This window comes from Cupressus sempervirens, chromosome 7 (assembly GCF_028749045.1).
Source record: "Cupressus sempervirens isolate cs-2001-9-10 chromosome 7, ASM2874904v1, whole genome shotgun sequence".
Taxonomy (NCBI): domain Eukaryota; kingdom Viridiplantae; phylum Streptophyta; class Pinopsida; order Cupressales; family Cupressaceae; genus Cupressus; species Cupressus sempervirens.
Genome location: NC_143124.1, coordinates 825386227 through 825407494, shown reverse-complemented (window position 1 = coordinate 825407494; position 21268 = coordinate 825386227). Strand labels below are relative to the sequence as shown.

The 21268-nt window shown below is 36.8% G+C and overlaps 1 protein-coding gene across 2 annotated transcripts in view; it reads right to left on the bottom strand.

The window, feature by feature from the left end:
• LOC149549941 (DNA ligase 4-like) overlaps positions 1-21268 on the bottom strand; it is a 166159-nt gene that overhangs the window by 62934 nt on the left and 81957 nt on the right. For both annotated transcript variants that reach the window (XM_089793146.1, XM_089793147.1), the window contains exons 8-9: positions 15032-15080; positions 14827-14914 (exon numbers count right to left, since the gene is read on the bottom strand). In XM_089793146.1, the coding sequence (XP_089649272.1) occupies positions 14827-14914; positions 15032-15080 (137 nt within the window). The remainder of the gene's footprint in view (positions 1-14826; positions 14915-15031; positions 15081-21268) is intronic.

Sequence of the window (21268 nt, the reverse complement as noted above, 5' to 3'; positions counted from 1 at the left end):
AATCACTATTAACAAACATTTTAGCCTCGAGGAAATAAAGAAGAGGAGTTGGAACAAAGATAAAATTTAGTGATGTATCATAAGAGAAGTTTTGTCCTCAACGATGAAAGTAACATATGTGGCAACAATATTATGTCAGCCAATCATTGATTATTATGATATTAAATGGGAGCAAAGTTTTTTTGTAATGTGCAATTAAAATAGACAAATAAAATTCATATAAACTATAATGAAAAGGTATGAGACATATCTTTTGCCAAGAGACATGACATCTATTTGAAAGATATAAAGCTTCATTTATTTGCAAAAATTAAGTGGTATATAATATGCAATGAAGTTAGTGAGAAGAAGAAAACAATGAGAGGTAATAAATAAGAGTAATGTAAGTGCAGAATACTACAAAGAATATGCATAGAAAGCGATAAGTGTGTGGGTGCTACATTCCAAATTTTTGTCCATTTAAAATTATCATATAGCCATTATATATTTCATATGAATAACTGTTGAATAGTTAAAACAGTTGAGTGCTATGATCTTGTGAAATGGAAATTAGGGTTGATCATTTTGATTCATGTGAAGATGACTTAATAATTGTTTGTTACAATTTAACTAAAAATGAATATTTATTATATTTCAAGAAGTTATAAAAAATATACTTGTTCAGTAGTAATGGTGGTTAGCCGTTGTGATGATTATGAAATAAATTTGATTATAGTTATCTTGGTTTAAACTGAAGAAAATGTTATTATCTTGAGAAATTATTCTTGGATGTAATGTTCCAATGTCCTTTGACCCTTAGTAACAAGAGCGTATGCCTCAAGAATGTTCGAATCCAATTTACCACGTGCCACAGGGAAGGCCGTACGGTAGCTACGAGTCCATAAGGTATGTGGAAATGACCAAACTGGTCGTACGCTAGAGGTAATTGGGCTGTACGGCAAGCAAAAGGGATGTACGGCGGCAATGAGGGTTCGTACGATGACTATGAGGGTCATACGGTGACTATGAGGGTCGTATGGTTGGGTAAAGGCAGTCTATGTATGACACACAAACATGCCTACTGTTGTGCAATGTGCAAGGAGGTTGTACGGCTGGACTAGGAGGTCGTACGGTGGTGTATGAAGGCCATACGGCTGAACTAGGAGGCCGCATGGTAGACAGAAACCAAGCCGTACAATGAAGGATGGATAATATGGATGGATAGAGTCGTACGATCAAGGTGTGATCAATATGGAAAATGACAAGAGGTCACACGGTTAGGTGCCTGAGCCCAATACAGGATACAATCTTGTTCATACACAAAACACAATAAATCTTGATAAAATCCACACAATAATAGAGACTTGAATGCGAATAATAATTGCCGAAAGATGGTGCTTCGATTTGCCAGATCCGAGTGAACTATTACAGGAGACGGAATAGGGTGAGAGTTCAATCCTACCGAAACCGCAAGAGCCAAATAGGGAAGATCTTTCGCTTCCAAAATGGCGAACAATAGAGAATCCCAACAAGAATTCGCAATACATAGAAAACAATCCAAATTGCATGATTAAAGACTACCTACAAGTTGTGCTTAAATACCCGTCGGGAAACTTTCCGAGGGTGTACAAAGATAGCCGACGGCGACACAAACTATGGAAACAAAAATAAAAATGGGTCCAAGATATATTAAGTCAATCGGAACCACAAATACAAAGATTAATTTGGGCCCCATCTTAATTAATTAAAGTAACTAGTTAAAGGTCCTTATATTATTTAAATTCTGGGACCAGTTAATTAATTAATTTAATTTAATTATTACATTAAAATTTGGGGACATGAGAAATCCTCACTGCCCAAAGATTGCTTGCCCTCAAGCAATCCATCATCTGACGAAACATCAACAGCTCCAGGGTCCCAAATCAAACACGTGGGCGAAATGAGTGAATTGTTATCAAATCTCCCTTGCACCACACTGTCAATAAGCATCTGTTGTGCCACTCTGATATAAACATTGTCGTAGCCTTCACCAGGATCCCACTAACACAAATTGATGAAATCATTCATGTCATTATGTCCAAAAATCCCTTTGGGTATGGTCATGCAAACAGACACTGATACTAGCACAAACTTACTCACTGACACAAGCACAACGATCACTATTATATTCTTGACAATTGAAACCTTGACAAAGAGAGCGTCAATAGTGAGAATGTCGACGAAGGGGGCCTCGACTGTGAGAACCTTGGCGACAAGAGCTTTTGCGAAGGGTGTCGCGATGATGGAAGCCTCAGCAAAGAATACCTCAATAAAGAGAACCTTGGCAGAAAAAACCTCAACGGAGATTACCTCAACGAAAAACAAAATTTTAGCTACAGATAAAACCTAAATGACACGCAGAACCTCAGTTGAAGCCTCGATGATGAATAGAGCCTCAACAACGAGCAATGTCTCAATGGCAGCAAACACAGCTATTGCGACCGATGCAGCCACAATGACAGACACACAATGATGATGGAGACGGCCATGACGTCATTGACAAATACAACTACAACGATGGATACACCCTTGAAGACGGACACAATGACATTGACAGACACAATGGCAATGACGAACATGATGATGGACTTGGCAATAGACAGTTGCAGTGATGATAATGGACACAATGAAGATGACATACATGATGACGACGGCGATGTCGGACATGGCAACAAACAAGACGGCGGTGATGACAACGGACACAATGATGATGATGGATATGGTGATGGTTGCAACAAAGGACACAATGACGGTGACGAACATGAACTTGACGATGAACACGGACTCGGTGTCGGTGACGAACACAATGGTGACGAATACGAACTCGACAAGGGACACGAACTTGGCGTCAGTAATGGACACAATGGTAATAGGCACGAACTTGACGTCAATGATGGACACAATGGTGACGAACACGACAACAGTTATGAACATGAACTCGACGATGGACACAGACTCGGCGTCAATGATGGACACGACAGTGTCAGATACGAACTCGACGACAGACACAATCTTGGCATCGGTGACGGACATGACGGTGATGGACACGACGGTGACGAACACCAACTTGACGACGAACACGGACACAAACTCGGCGTCGATGGACACAATGGTGTCAAACACAAACTCAACAACGGACATGGACTCAACGTCAATGACGAATACGAACTCAACAATAGACACGAACTTTATGTCAGTGATAGACATGACGATGATGGACATGATGGTGACAGACACAATCATGGCAACGGACATGAATTTGATGATGAACATAGACACAGACTCTGCATCGATGACGGACATGATGGTGATGGACACAATGGTGATAGACACAATGATGGCGACGAACATGAACTCAACAACGAACACGAACACGGACTCGGCATCGATGATGGACACGATGGTGTTAAACACAAACTCGACGACAAACATGGACCTTAGCAACAGACACCCCTTCTATGATGGACACAACTTCGACAACTGATAGAGCTTCCTCAACGGATAGTGTGTTGGTGACAAGTACAACCTCAGGCACAACATGATCCGTCCATGTCTTCGCAAGACCCATGCAAGCAACCTCTTCATTTTTTTTATGTTCTCCCCATGTTGGTGTAGTAGAAAGATTTAGCAAATCCTCTTGGAACGGCACTATAATCATGTCTTCATTCTCCTCATGTAAAACATCACCCTTATCGTTGTCATCCATTTTTTTCCACTTGTGCAAATGAGATATTAGTTTTTCTTCACTATGCTTGAAAACATTACTGACCAATCTACATGCTGCTATAGAGGGGATACAATCTAGATTACGAACAGCCCATAACATAGATGTGATGGGTTGGGATATCTCATCCATCTCTTCGATGCACAAAATCATAAGACTCTTCATAGCAACTAGAATCTTAGTATCATGATCTTCCTTGATGGTAACCAAGAAGTGATGGAACATATCATGGACCAAATTTTGCAATTCGAGATCTAAGAGAAGATTACTTATTTTGACATTTGCACAATTCTCCAATATTGTAGATCTCCTACCAAAAGGGTCACTATTGAAGTCATCAAGACTCTGCAAGCTGCCAACTATCAATTGCAATATCTCTATCATGGTGTTATCATCATACAGTGCTTTAGGAGCCGAAATTCTCAAGACCTCGCTGAGACATGTTGCAACTGCCAATCTTTTATCCTTGTCATGGTGTCTCAAAAGCCTGGGTTCACTTAAGGCCTTCTTAATCGGCGAGAGGATTCTCTATATAAATTTTGAAGGTAATTGGTTCAACTGACACAAACAAACTTCCAATATATCTAATGGAAGATCAATACCCTCACTGAGCTCTTTGCCAATCTTTTGCAGTGCTTTCAACCACCACTCTCCATCGTTGTTCGACGCCATAGTGTGATCCAAATACCAAAATCTCTCAATCATCCCAGCAGGCTGGCAAGATCACCAGCCTTGATACCACTATTATGTTCCAATGTCCTTTGACCCTTAGTAACAGGAGTGTATGCCTGAAGAATGTTTGAATCCAATTTACCACGTGCCACAGGGAAGGCCATACAGTAGCTAGGAGTTCGCAAGGTATGTGGAAATGACCAAATTGATCATAGACTAGAGGTAACTAGGTTGTACGAAAGGCAGAAGGGATGTACAGTGGCAATGAGGGTCCATACGGTGACTATGGGGGTCGTACAATGACTATGAGGGTTGTACGGTTGGGTAAAGACAGTCTATGTACAGCACAAAAACATGCCTGCTATTGTACAGTGTGCAACAAGGTCGTACGGCTGGACTGGGAAGTCGTACGGTGGTGTATGACGACCATACAGCTGAACTAGAAGGCCATATGGTAGACAGATTCCAAACCGTACAATGAAGGATGGATAATATGGATGGACGGAGCCGTACAATCAAGGAGTGATCAGTACAGAAAATGACAAGAGGTCACACAGTTAGGTGCCCGAGCCCAATACGGGATACAATCTTATTCATACGCAAAACACAATAGATCTTGATAAAATCCACACAATAATAGAGACTTGAATGCGAATAATAATTGCCAAAAGATGGTGCTCCGATTTGCCAGATCAGAGCGAAGTATTACAGGAGACGGAATAGGGTGAGGGTTGAATCCCACCGAAACTACAAGAGCCAAAAAGGGAAGATCTTTCACTTCCAAAATGGCAAACAACAAAGAATCCCAACAAGAATTCGCAGTACAAAGAAAATAATCCAAATTGCATGATTAAAGACTACCTACAAGCCGTGCTTAAATACCCATCAGGAAACTTTACGAGGGTGTACAAAGATAGATGACAGTGACACAAACTACATAAACAAAAATAAAAATGGGTCTGAGATATATTAAGTCAATCGAAACCACAAATACAAATATTAACTTGGGCCCCATCTTAATTAATTAAAGTAACTAATTAAAGGTCCTTATATTATTTAAATTCTGGAACAAGTTGATTTATTAATTTAATTTAATTATTACATTAAAATTTGGGGACATGACATTGGATGCAAGAGTCGACGAAGGGGGGAAGCATTGCTAAACAAGAGATAAGGATTGGGCCATCAAAGGTCCATCGAAATGCTATCAGGTATGGATTCTAACCATCTTGGTTAAGGACTTAATGACTACACAAGCAAAAGTATACCTTGGACAACAATGAGCTACCAATCGTTTTATAAAACAAGAAAAAATTAAACATTTAAATATCATAAACTTGCTACCTTTTATATTTGAGATTGTTGAGTAGTCATTTGGATATATATTTCTATATATTGACATTATGTTATTTTAACATCTATATTTGCACCTACATGTATACATGTGTGTGTGTGTGTGCACGCGTACTTAAACCAATGTATCGATACAAAGAATTAAATGATTAGTTTATGAACATATATATGATGTATTTATGCACATACAAATAAAGGTGGTGCAAATAGCATGGTACCAATATATTATAGAAATCATAACGAAGAATAACCTTTATGTATATCTTTATAATTGGCTACATATTGTTGAGTGATTGCCATTTTCATATCCATTCATAATTCTTTTAAAATATCGATGGAGTTACTATTGACTGATGGCTAGCCATACACTGCCACCTCGACTCCTTGTAACTGTGTATGTGTTTCGGGTGATTCTATTTATTACCTATTCGTAACCATGAGAGCCCTTCTCTTTTAGCTCATTGTTCCACCCATAATCTCTGCAATAACTCTCTCACAAACTCAAGCCGAGTATGTGATTACAATTGGATTATTGAGAACCCAGTAGCCCAAGTGAAGCTTGCAATAGGCTGCAACCATAACAATCTCTCCCACCAACAAGTTCAGCTAGCATATCGAGATCAAGAAAAGGAAGTGCTATGTTGATGTGTAAAGTGTGTGAATTAGCCAAAAAGGGATCAGAAGAAAGAGTTTGAGGGACCCAAAGATCTGAACAAGCAAGGTAGTGCTAAAACATATCAGATCATTTCACGATTACTTTCTTACCATTGTAGCAGAAAAATCTCTAAACCGAGTGGACCTAACAATCTTTTGAAATCCTATACGATAACATTCTTTTTGAGTGTTTTGTAAATCCTTTAAAGAAGGTCACTCTTTAGAAATATCAAGGAGTGATAAGCTCTAGATGATCATTTGTGTAAATTCTCTAACTGTCATGTCCCCTTTCTAGAGTGGACATCAGAGACGATAGAATTGGCTTATCATTAGAGTCTCGTAGGCTGGCAGTGGTGTTTAGGGACTCAGTCAGTGTACACAGTGTTCGAATGTGGAGTTTCAGACAGTAGGAGCGCAGTTGAGAGCAGTTCTTTAATTGTAAGAAGTTTCCTACATTTTAGGAGGTGGAGATGGGTTACATTCTTGAGCCTCTATGAGATCATTCTATGGTTTCAGTTTCGGGAGATTCGGAAACATTCCTATTTTAGAGGAGTATCCCTAATTTTGAGGGATAAGACTCAGTTATTTCAGATTATCCGGCATCAGTCATAGGAGGTGACGAGTTCAATTTCACCTTGTAGAGGTGTTTTGGCTATCAGTTCACTATTTGGAAAATATTTTAATATATTTGAATATTCTCCTAAGTTAGCATTTTAATTATTTAAATAAGGCTAAGTTATAGCCATTTCGGAGTAATAAGAGGTTTTTTGGCCTCATCTGGGTGAATATCCCTTGGTGTAATAGCTCGTTGGAAAGGTCTTGAACTTTTCTAAATATTTCTCTTTTGACTTAGAGCATTTCGATGAACGGATTTCTTTCTATTGGGAAAAAGGTTATTTTCTGGATACTTGACCACTTTAAAAATGAGAAATATATTATTTTGTAACCCAACGCCACATGGAGACACTTTTAGGGTTTGAGCTAAGTTTGGTGGGTTATAAGGAGGTAAAGACAAAGTTCGAAGGCATTATTGACATATTACATCTTAGATTTGTGATTTGGGCTCTGATTGAGCTTTCAGCACTTGGGACGCCAACCCCACTTGCTTTGCCTATTTGGAATGTAGCCCCCAAAACAGTGGTTTGGATTTGTTGCAGTCAGAAGCATCTTGGAGATTGTGCATTGTTTCTTCTGGAGAATGCAATATTGAGTCTAAGTTTTAGCTAGGGTTTGGGCATTCTATCCACATGTGGCCACTTTGCAATTGTATGGCAGCACTTGGCAGCCATATTTGCAGCTGTACGGCAGCACCTGGCAGCCATATTCCTTCCCAAGTGCAGCATTAGAGAGCTAGATCCTGGTCGTAGCTTCCTTTTGGGCTCGTATTTCTCCTTCACACTTTCAAGTTGGGTTTATCCTTGGTTGTAATCATCTGGATATTATTGTAAATCTTCATCTAGTTACAAATTAGGTTTTATATTCAAAAATCTGCTTGAAGCGAAATTGCTTTGATTGTATTTGGAATATATTTTCAGAACTGGTTCATGTTATTGTACTTCTGTTATTACTTATTGAAAAATCATCAAAAACATAAAACAATCAAACTCTTTTGCAACTTCCCTCTAGTTCTACAAGAAAATTTTAATAAACAGGGAAAACAAATTTAAAAATAATAAAATTACAGTAGATCAGAAGAAGAGATCCATCAAGGATTTTTCACTAACAAGGTCACATTAACAATGTATATGTAAGCTTTAACAAGGTTTGCTCCTAACAAAGATTAGCTCAGAAGAGTGAAATATTTGGGTTTTTGATTCCCAAGTGGTTATTCCCTTTACATGTTTCCACATTAAATGTTTGCATCAAAATTGTGTGGGTGCTTGTTGTCTTGCATGTTTATTTCAAATTAATTGTTTATTGCTGCAACTCAGTATAAGCTGAATGATTACTCTAATACTCAGTATAGTAAGGAATATAAGTTGACAGAATGATGCAAACTTTATATCAGTTTGAGTGATGATGTTAGATCTGGTGACCAAATGATCTAAAAGTTTAAAGTGTTTGAATCGGTACAAAAGTGTTTTCAACGCCTGTAGGATAACTGGTTATAACTGATTCACAACCCACCCCCTTCTCCTCGGTTATCTAACAAGATATCCATAATCATGTCATTCTTGATATTACATTGAGGTAATATCAAATCCTGTATTTGTTCTCCCTAGTAAAGAGGGAGTGTTGATGTTTTTGTAGCTTCTATTGGATAAATCCTATGAGACAAAACTATTGAAGATGTGTGTGTGTGTGTGTGTGTGTGTGTATTATGTAATGCTGAAGAAATTAATATAATGATCCAAGAGATATTATGTGCATATACAGATATATATACACACAATAATAAATAATTGACATTATATTAATCACATAATAATGAATAGAAATGTCCCGTGAAGGGACATGTCTCTCCTTGGCTCATTCTCAATATAAATGCAAGAGAGATTGTTGCCTTTGGAAAACACAAAACATACAAGCAGTATTATTACATTTGCAGCAATCCTCCATCATTAACAAAGATTGACGTTAACATCTAAGGCATGAAACTTCATTTATTTCTTTTCTAAATGACTTGTAATTGTCAACAAAGAGCCCGACCATGGCCTTATAATTATAAAGAAAGCTTTTTTGAAGATTGCAATTACGAGGAAAAAGCCTGAAATGCCCAACTTAGGTCGTGCTTTGAATGGAAAAACATTTTTAAGTCATGTTTCACTTGTAGTTGAGTTTTTAAAGCCTAATTAAAAGTGGACTTTTACTTTAAAAATATGTAAAGTGCAATAGAAAGCCCAAATCAAGTTATAAAATGCTAAAATACTCTAGCATCCAGATTTCTTTTCCTAGTTATGCATTCGAAGTCATTGCTTTCAACTTGCATTGTGCCTATACAAACCCTTAGATGCCTGAGACGTGTTTGGAACTCTTCCTATAGATATTCAATTTGATTTTAGTGGCATGTAAGGCACACGAGCTTTTTTCAGAGGTTGTTTTGCATCATTGAGCAACATTGATAAATTTGCAGTGTTTTTAGGGATTTTTTTAATGTTTTTGTTTTCTAAGACTTGATTACCTTGCCTATGTATTTCTCATATGTGTTTTTATGTCTAAAAGAGCTTTTGAGCTGTGTTTTTGGTGTTTAAATGAGTTATCAAACATTTTCCCCATCATGCCCTAAGCCTACACAATTTCAACACACTTTTTTCAGACATGGTCTTGCATGAGTTAGGGAATGTCTTTTGTTTCCAGATTGAAGACATCTGTCCACACTATAAGCTTCTCATTTGGGGTATTTTGAAGGCATATTCATGGAAGCAAGTTGACAGAGGTGCTCCATGATTCATTGATTGGCAACTCACGCACAATTATAATCTCATGTATTTCTCCTAATGTAGGTTCTTGTGAACATACACTCAATATTATAAGATATGCAGAAAGGTTTAGAGGCCTTTTCATAGAGTAACAATAAAAAAGATCGAAGTATAAGTGATTTAGCTCATCTGCAAATGGACAAGCTATCATTTGAAACAATTAAGAAACAATGGTTGCATATAATAGTAAAAAGAAACAAAATTAGTGTGAGAGGAAATGAAACTTATCACAAAACTTGATCAACTTGAAGAATGCATAGATCAATATGTGTACCAAGTTCAGTTCTCCCATGCAAAAAAATAGGTTTGGTTAACCTAGAAACTTGCCTAGCAACATTCCAATAGAAGAGCATGAGATTTTTAGTAGAAAAGAAATACATTAGTTTGAAGTTCATGTTGTTGGTTGCAACAAATGGATACAAATGTGAAATCTTGATAATCTTTGTGATAGATTCCTGAAGATGGACAACTTAATTAAGACATTCAGAGCTCCCTAAGTTTGTCAAAAGACCAAATCTTTGCATCCTAGTGTGTGAATTGTATCTTTTTTCATATATTAAGATAGTTCATCAACTGAAATAAAACAATACAATCAAACCGAAGGATGGTCAGTTCAGCATTCAAAGAGATAAATGCTGACCTCGTTCAGAATGTCTTCAGATAGAGAATATGCCTTAAGGACTAACTACAAGACCGAGAAGAAAAGTTTGTTGAGGAATAGACATTATTACATATTTTGAAACAAAATTTTCAAAAACTTGAGGGTTGTGATTGCAACTTTAATTCCAACTATTATCAATGTGAATTTTGTCTTCAAGATTGTCTCATCCATCAGAGTGGCTTCCATCACTTCTGGCATTCTCATTTCCAGTTTCCTCATGTCCAGCTCTGGTACTAGCTTCTTCTGCTAAGTTGTGAGTGTTTAGCTTCTCACTATCTTCAATATCAATCCTTCTATGGTTTCCCTTCAAGAAAGTATGATTCTAGATGTCTTTTTTGAAAATGATCATAGCTCTATCCCTGAGAAGAGAGAGAAATCTATCTCTTGAAAATAATCATAGCTCTATCCTTGAGTATAATCCTAGAGAAATCTATATAGAAGTGTATGAGTTTAAAATTAAACTCAATAAGGTCCCTCTTTTTATTTTGGAAAATCTCCTCGTTCCTTTGCTTCCAAATGACCCAAAGGATTTCAGATGTTAAAGCAAACCAGAATCTATTCAACTTTAAGTCAAACTCAGTCACAAAGCCAGCAAGAATTTCATGCCATGAAAGACCAGTTTTGCTATTCCAAATAACAGGATGCTCAGAAAACAGTAGGCTATCTTCTGTTTTATGCAAGTAGGCTATGCTTAAATTGTTGCAAAAGTAAAAACTGTGAGTTTTATTGTGCAAGTTATTTCAAAGTGAAGAGTAGAGCACCTTCATTTGAGATTGTGTTAAAAGAGGATTGAGGTATAAAACCTGAATTCTTACATTGCATTTGTGATACCAACTCAAATTCATTGGGAGATGCAATTTCTGTTTGTGTAATCATTCAAGTATTCAATCTACTTTTCTCTTTAGACTATATTACAGCCTTGCTGACTGAAGAAAATTTAGTTATTAGAAGAAACATAAGAATTAACAGAAGAAATTTAGTCGAGTTATCTTAGCAAGTGTAAAGGTCCATTACAGTAATAGACTTTGTGCTATTTAGTGTTGTGTATTGCTAACCAATTTAAGAAAGTGCAGAAAACTTTGGGTTTCCGCAACACTCTTGTTGGGAAAAAGAACTAGTATTCTACTGATTGTTCTTATATCAATCAAAACACTGTCAGTATCATCACTGCAGTAGATACTTTTTGGTGAGATTTGTGTCAAGCGTTTTGCCAGAGCCCCTGCGGGTTCTAACTTTGACAAACACCAATTTCTTTACTATTCAGATGTTCGGCGTATCGTCAAACACTCTATATGCAAGCTTTATATCACTGTACTTTATTTTCAGATTGTGTTCTAACACCACACAAAAATATAGGAGAATCAGGATGACATCTTTGCTTGCAGATTACCCAGCTACTATAAATGTCTATGAAGTTTCAGACACAGCCCTCAAACCTAAACGCTGCTCTGTAATCAGAATTGCAGCTCCTTGCAATCCACAACCTTCTAGGAACTGGCCACCCAAATCAGTTAGCCGCCTGCAAATATATCTCTCCCAAATATCACCTTATGGACGCCTTCTAGCAACAGTAGTCACAACAGAGAAGACAAATATCAGGAGTCCAAACAATAATTAAATATGCAGACATGAATTAGCCCAACGGCAGCTAGCAAATGGTCTTACAACTTGCAGAAAATCACGCCAAAATGTAGGCAATTATTGGCATACAAACCATGACTGCAATGTATACAACAAAACCGAATTTTACAACCAGAGAGATCAGAATTATGCCCAGAGAATCAGTGCACAAGTCACCGCAATTACTGATTCAAAGTGCAATCAGAGATGAATCAGTCCTCATAAAACCCTTGTAGAAAATCTTCAGCATATTCATAGCCAAGAGAATGAATTATTTTTCTGCATGAAGTCTCTTTTATAATACAAAATGCAACTTGGTTTCTTCCTCACACTTTTCATTAAAGAGCCTTCATCAATACACTTTTCATTACAGAGCTCTCATTTAATAATTTTAAATAAATAACTCCCAAGCTCATAGGTTCAAGAAGACATTTTTCACTTAAAAGGCTTCTTCAACACACCATCAGATTATAACACTAAAACAATAAAGTTGTTTATTAAATGATAAAGTTATTTATTAAGATAGTCTTAATAAACAACTTATAATATAAAGCTCCATTAATTTACCCAATCAATCACTGAAGATGCCACTCACCAAGTGCCTCAATAGCACGGCTAGATATAGTAACTGGCCCAAAATTGACTTACTATAAATAGAAAATCAATCATCAGAGACCCTCAAAACCCACTGTCAGCTCACGAGGGTCGCAACGATGAACTGACTTCACCAAGCTACATAAACCTACTAAAGTGGGGACATTACATGTATGGAGAAATTTGTGAATCATTCCTCAAATAAGAGGAATTGTGTCCCACCCATTTTAAATTTCCAGTTTAGTACTTGTTGAATCGAACAGTAGTAAGAAGGATCCCATCCCTCTTGTTGAGAGGAGAATTATATCCCATACACACCGTCAACAATCGCTATTTTCCAAGTTGTTGATAAAGTTACATGCAAAATATTTAGCCAATAATTATACCAATTTGAAGAATTAAATGGAAAAGAGCACGACCTATAGTGGATGTAAAGGAAGTGGATTCTAATTCAAAACAATAAACTATTGAGCTTGCTCCACAAAATTAGATATTTGCTGCACAAAATGAAAGCTTCATTGAAGACAACATAGCAAGATCCTGGTCAAAGATACTTTGCAACCTTCAATTCTCCCCTTCTACTTGCGGTGGATTCCTAGAGAGTTTAGTCCCTGCGCTCACATTTAATCTTGCTTCTAATGGGTTACGATAAAATGTCATTTTACTATCAAAAGTTCAATATAACATATATCTCAAGTTTAGTATTAACTTAACTAAACTTAGTTAAGTTTGTCTTCAAACCTTTGTTTTCTTTAAACCACCAATTATGAGAATGCAAAGTGGGCCAACCTAGGAAGGGTCATGTCCCTTACAGGGACTTGCCCTTTGGTTGATGTATTAATATAGGTTGTGGTTGAAGTTTAAGGACACACAAAATTACAATAGTTTGCTCCTTCATCACAACTGCCCTAGACGAATACTTGCAGAAAAGAAAACGTTTCCAGAATTATATTTTTCAATTCAATCGAGTCTGAACATTGGAGATCATAAGAGCAAGCACAAGGATAGAAGGTATAATCCAAATCTGATCTATAACAGAATTTGTAGAAACTTTACAAATGATGGCCAGGGTGTCCTAACTCCTAAGACACCTCCAACTCATCAAGGTTGCAACTCATTTCTTACAAAATCGGTCATGGGCACTAAAAATGACATGAATTTTTAAACTCTTGTTCATATTGCAAATTTAAATGGCATGCCGGTTTCATTTTTCACAGTTATAATTGTGCTAATTTAAACAAGCAGGCCATCTAAATCAAATCTTGCTCATATTGCAAGTTTAAACAACCTACAGACATGAATTTTCACAGTAATAATTGTTAAAAGTCAAACTTGCAGGTTGTTGAATTGACATTTCATATATTTTGCAAACAACTTGCTGACTTGAAATATAACTATAAATAAATCCAAATTTTCAGACTCCAGCATAGAAAAGAATTTCAGGATATTAAACTGTGGAAATTAAAATCAAAACCTACAGGTCATTGAAAGTCACAAACAAAATTATTCAATTTCTGATCTCATGTAAAAAAAATTATAAATGGTTTCACCAAGCTAGCACTTGCCATAAATTTAAAAGAAAATATTTACGAAAATCTACAGATTTGGTGCAAATCACATCCAAAATCACATTTCCATACATCAAGTTTCTTTAATGCAAAGTATAATATGCAATTTATGCTGAGTATTCAAGTCAACAACATCAATGAGCATGACTCATTCAAGTAACTCAACTTTGCTAACAGTAAATTTCACCACGCTCAAAAATCCACAGATAAGTCACAGCACTCACTTCTGATGGATACTCTATTGATATTTGACAATAAAGCGATTCTAAATAGAACCAAACCATATTTAACGAGAAAACTCTATTAACATTCAGTAGACTCTTGTTCAATATCCTTGATCAGATCTACGAACCAAAAAAGATATACACCAAATGACAGAATGCATTTTAAGGTTCTTTTACAGTAACATTGTAATGAATTTGCTCACTAACAAGCCAACAATGGAACACTCAAATTAAAACTCTAAACAAAGGAAGAGAAGATTCAACGCATATAATGTCATACTACTTGCTAATCTGAGATGATAAGGTCACATTAGCAAACCTCTCAGTTGAAGAGATTCAGACCAACATTTGTCGTATCTCACCCTTACAATTCTTGGAAATCTGAAACTCCATCCTGCTTTGAATGTCTGCACAAATAATATATTTGTTGACAAAAGAGAAAAAGTTCCTTCTTATAAATTCAGAAAAAATCAATAAGCAACCAGCAGTGAAGCATGAGCAGTGTTGATCATGCAAAATCTTACAGAGGTTGGATAGACTCTCTTCTCTGAAGATACTTGAACCACAACTGACCTGCATTAGTCATGTCTATATCAATGTGCAGTTTCATTCTAATCTAAATAATACAACAGAAAACATACATGTTAAAGATTGACTTGGGTGACTCTAAAATATAAGAGCATGCGAAGCCTGAAACAAACTTCAGAAAAATGAACATCCATTTCAAACAATCTCTCAGTTTACTGCTAAAAACAATTATTGGCCTGTCATTGAAGTTGAAACTATTTTTGATATGCCAGCTAAATTGATGATTAGATCAAATGATATCTTTCAAATATTCCTGTAAGAAGTGAAGATCACTTTTGTTTAATGTGAACTCATGAAAATACTCTGCATCTCTTTGCACATATTTTGATTTTTACCTCAAGTATATAGCAAAATAATAATCTCGTAAGTAAGGCATCTAATATTCTACCAGTTATTCGTTATATTTGAATACAGAGAATTATGCTCTTCATAGATTTTGATTTTACCCATTTGGGGTTTAACTCACCTTGTTTTCAGATGGAACATACTTTGAAAGCCCAATTGACATATATTGCTCATTCAAAGGCATCAGTATAGTTTCACTACTGTTATTTTTTCTCTAACCTCCATAAATGATAATGAGATCAGGGAAAAGAATAATAGAAAGATAATAGAAAGGAAAGTATATCCAGCTTTCAGAAATAAGAAAGATAAACTCACGCTGTCCTTTAGAGAGGAATGTATAACTTGTGAATGAGAGTGTCATAGCAAGCATCCATTACTGAGCAATCTGTTTTGTAATTCACCCTTTGGACTTCGCTACTAAACTGAGTATTTACTACTCATATTATGTCTTTTGTTGTTCCCCATAACAAAACAATTAAAAGGAAAAAAACCATGCCTTAAAATAACAATATGAGAAATCCACACAAAACACCCAAATAATTGTCAACCAGATTCATTTCCAGAACACAAACTTACTAGGGACTGATTTGAAATATACAGGTTGACAGCCCATAAGAAATAAGGGACAGCTACAATTTCAGAAAACCAAACCAACTGACGACTTTAAATACCCATTATATTTTTGTAAGCTTTTAATAGCACAAATTGCTGATGATCTCACTCAAATATAAAACAAGTAAACCTCAAACAGAGTATCGTAAAAGAAATACTTATGAAATGTAAGAAAAACATAAATCTATCAGCGTTATATGGAAATATAAAAAGTTCATTGTGCAACTCAATTGTACAAGTAGCATTCCCCACTGCAGAATACTTTATGTTGTTGAAATTACATTTTAGAAAAAATCTTTCGGGAAAAAATGAGGAAATTATAAGTTTTGTGCAAAAATTGGGATCTAAACAGGAACAAAAAATTATTGGATTCTAAAAAAAAGGCTGAAAAATGGGCAAACTATTTGTTTTTCTAATTCTAAAGGAATTTTCCATAGCATAGAGATATAGTGAGCAAATAAAATAGAGAGTTTAACCCATGGATAGTCCTAAACAGATAATTTAGCAGCTAGCCCATGAGTTGTCCAAATGCAAAGTTTAAGTAAAATAGCATAATGTACTGTAGCATATAACGTTCCTTGTAAATGATTCTCTAGCAAGTTTTGTATGAGCCTGATAGATTTATTGCCAAGTTAATAATAAATCATTTCACAGAATGATATGCAAGTAAACCTATAGTCCAGTTGTATTATGTCAATGGATGGTAGGATACTGCCTACAGCACTGCATTCCAAATTTCAATTAACGTCAAAAGAATGTGTAGTCGATTACTCTATAATTATAAAAAAAAAAGCTTTGAAACCTTCAAAAACTTAGTAAGACCTCAAAACAACTACAATAACATGTCTGTAACCCATAACAAAAAAAGGACAAAATAGCATTTAATCATAAAGAAATTTCCATGTAGGAAACTTCAGGATTACATCCAAATAAAAATCCAATCAATTAATAAAGATAGATAAGATAAGATAATAATATTAATGTCCACAAAAAACCAACAAGGTTTATGGGACTAAGCATACAAAAAGAAAAGCCGGCCAAAGTAGAAGCACCAAACAGTGACAGAGACGAAACAAAAGCCAGAAACAAAACAAGAAAGAAGACAAGAACTAAGGCTCTTTCCTTGTCACAAAGAAATCAGCAATAGAGGGGTAAACCCATGAATGATCCACAAACTTAGAATGTCATGTAGAATCTCTGTAGGACTATCGCTGCCTATAGAGAGTGGTGCAATGTCTAACCAACCTAGAATGAGAAGTGTTGGAAGGCCTTTTCAAAACTCGTGGAGGAGATAAGGGAGAGAAAAAGGCATTAATGAGCTGGTTAGAAGTACACCTCAGAGGTATAGAAGACTGTAGAGTAATCTCTCGAAGATGGGTAGCCTCTTGAAGATAAAGTGCAAGACACTGCTGATCAATATAGCTGAAGAACATTGAGAGAGAAGAACAATCTCTGAAAAGGCAGTAAAATCTCCCTCTGATATCATAGTAAAGAGGGCATCGAAAAATGAAGTGGATCTCAAAATGAAGTGGATCTCAGTCTCAAACTCTGCCAAAGTACACAACAGACATATCCAATCCACCTGATCCATATGGTGACCTGTCTGAGCCCTGAGCCAGTGAGAACCAACCCTGAATGAGCCTAAAGAAAACTGTAAGGCATAATTCTAGTGTCGATAGAGATATGTAGGGTGAACAATAATACCATCCTAAATCACAAGAAAATGCTCAAGCATAGAGCGTCATCCTGGGTCGTAGACCTCCCAGGGGATTACTCCAGATAGTGGTAATGTATTGTCTGAAAATATCCTGTCTAACATGCTCATTCAACTCCTGACGTGAGGGGAGAAGACGAGTAGGAGCATCAAGTGAAAACTGGCAAGGAGGAAAACGATCTATCTTAATACTACTCGAACCTAACAGAGAGGTGGCCTGTGCGTACCAACAACGAGATCTAGTAGAGGTGTTAGATCTCATAATCTCAACAGAAGAACAGTATGCCAGATAAGAGTATCTGTGCCGATCAACATCCGACTCCATAAAACCACGAAGTCGATGAAGAAACCAAATCAAGTCGAAAATGGCGGCAAGTTTGAGAGGATGAGCTCTAAACTCAAGTAATACAATGTTGTGAGGGGTGAGTCTGTGGCATCTTATGCTACACCGTAGCATCAATGTTTGTACCCTCTCTATAGAAGCCCAATCAGAAGTAATAAGAGAAGGCCCCCAAACCACCGAGCCATAGAGAACTGTCAAATGAACCAAGGAGTCCAAAAGGGACAACATGGACGAAATATCCTGGAAGTGATGTCTAAAACACTGTCTCTCCAGAAGAGCCAAGGAACCCATGCCCTTACTAACTCTGGACTGAATAGTTGGTCTCAAGCTAAAGCGCGGCCCCGAGAACTTCACACCAAGATACATATAAGAGGAAGTAATCTCAACCTCCTGACCCTGAAAGAAGAAATGAAGATGAAAGGTTTTTAAACAATTAAAGACCATAACCCGAGTCTTAGACAATTTGACCACAAGCTGCCGCTAATCACAAAAAGACGCCAAACTATCAAGGAGTCTCTGTAAGCTGTCAAGAGAAGAGGCCAAGAGAGCCACATCATCAACAAAAAGGAGAATGGAGATCAAAACCTGATGCAAATAGCAACCATCTCCCGGTTGAGAGGAGTTCACAAGGAAATCCTCCAACTCATCAATATACAAGCCAAACAGTGTAGGAAAAGGAGGACAGCCCTGCTTCACCCCAATGGTGCCATGAATCGGAACAAAAAAGCCCTCTGGAGTCTTGATCCTACCGGTTACCCTCTCATAATGCCTCATAATAGCAGTCCGCAACAAATTTGAGGTCCCAATCTCATTAAGTCTTTTAAATAAGGCTAACCTGGGAATAGAATCAAAAGCCTTACGAAAGTCCACAAAACAAAAATAAACCTTCTGAGCGCTGTGTCTGGCCTCCTCAATGATAGCCCGCAGCGTGAAAACATGATCCATAGTCTGATAGTTTGCCCAAAAACCAGCTTGCCCTTTACCTCTATAGCCTCTTCTATCAAGCTCACCAAATAACATGGAGTTCAGAGCAGTGGCATAAAGTTTGGCAAAAGTATGTCCAATCATAATAGTTCTATAGTTACTCGGATCGGAAGCAGGTCCAAACTTGTGAATAGGGTAAACCACATGTCTACACCAGGACTCAGGAAACCCAGTACAAACCACTCTATTAAAGAGTGTAGGAAGGTAAGATCCAAGAACCAAAGCACCAAGTTTGAAAAGTTCTACCTGGAAACCCTCTTCATCTGCTGCTCTACTGCATCTCAAGAAATGGATGGCCTCAATAATACTGGAGTAGGTGAACAAGTGGCAGTGGGGAGGTGGAGTGGAGTGAAGAGGTAGCTGCCCAGGAATGTTGTGAAGCATAATGATATGGGAGGTCAAAGAGTGGTAGTCAAGAGTGGAGGACGGGGGGAAGCACCGTGGGAACAGGGTACACCAAAAGATCTAGGGATTCTGAATGAGCGTGGAGCAAAGAGTTCCGCACTGGAAAGCGGCAAAATAAAGTTTCTTGTGGCAAAGGAAATGGAGGTACTAAAGGCGCAGATGGTTGAAGGCAGTGGCACATAACAGATAGAGTCAAGTGGCACATGAGTTATGCACTTTCAAAGATTCAAAATACAAAACCAATTTACATTTAAATCCTTGCTTATTAAACCAAACCTTCAAATCTTGTTAAGTATTGATTGATATAAAGTAAAAATACAAGATACACAGAAATGCATATTTCAGGATAGATATGCATAATATCAAAATAAGCAGAGAAAATCCCAATGCCCAAGAGTTTTATGTCATAAAGATTTAACATCTTGCTACAATACTAAGTTAAATTTAAACATCAAGCTTATATTTTTATGCAACCAAGGGTTTTTAAACTAGAACTTGAGAGGAGGATAAAGTGTTATGAAGACAAAGGTGATCGACAAATAACATTGCTGCTTCATTTCTTGTAATGACACTATTAAAAGGTGAAACTATAGCATTGTCATATTCATCAAGCAAAGCAATGATATGAAAATGTAATGTACCAAAGGGCCTAGCAGATTGTAAGAATTGGTACCTTGGAAACAAACACCCGAGGATATGCCCAACTTCCTTCATTACACCTTCCTAATGGCTTTTCCTACGACGTAGAATAGTGGTCATATGACCTGAGGCTTTGATGTTTTGCAGATGTTGTCTATACGGGAATGACAACTAACTGTATGAGCCTCCTTAAGGGTCATACCATGTCATCCAAGATCACCATTCCATACAGTGTTGGTAGATAAGTCTGTATGGTGAAGTATGGCTTGAGCCGTACGATGTACAGGTCGAACATACAGTCAATGGAAATGTTGTCGTATGGTGATTATCTGGTGATGCATATTTCATTTCGCATAGAATGTTCTTTTCCTATGGCATACAATGTTCAATCAAGTATGGGATTAGTTATCTCTATGTGCTTCATTCGATCGAGCTTGGAGTCACATATCTATTAGTTACCTTGACATCATCGTTCTTTGACTTAATGTGTTCCCAAATCGCTCACACATTAGTCAAAGAGGGGCAAATGTAATCACCCAAAAATGGTCCAGTAAACTATCATCCCCATTTTCAGCATTTTTAATCTCAATGCTAGACTATATCTTATGCTTAATCAATTTTACATATTTATCAACCATTAATCCTTGATCAAATCATCAATAAATCATTTATTAGATTTTATCCTATGGTTTGGCCAGCTTTTCCCAACTTTTCTGAAGTGTTTATTTAATTAGAGTAACTTGCCCCTTTTAGTTAAATAAATCTCCCTAATTGTAAGTGTGCACATAAAAGGAATGTCCAAATTTAAAAATAAAAGAAAAAAAACTTTTGTCTACACATTGAATGCACACTTTCTAAGGCAATGGAATCTCTTTTTTGCCTTTTACTCTCCTCCACACATCTCTTGCCTCTTACTCTCCTCCAAACATCTTTTGCCTCATATCTTATGTTCATGTTATGGTTATGTTGCCGGTTTCAGTCTAGAGCTATTTGAGCACTTGCACACTCTTGTTTACATTCTCATACTATCTTGCATGGCAGCTTAGTTTCCTTTTGCATTAGCTTACATCACCTAGTATAAATAGGAGGAAAGTAATCTTGCTCATCTTGTTAGCTTAGCTTTCTTTCTTG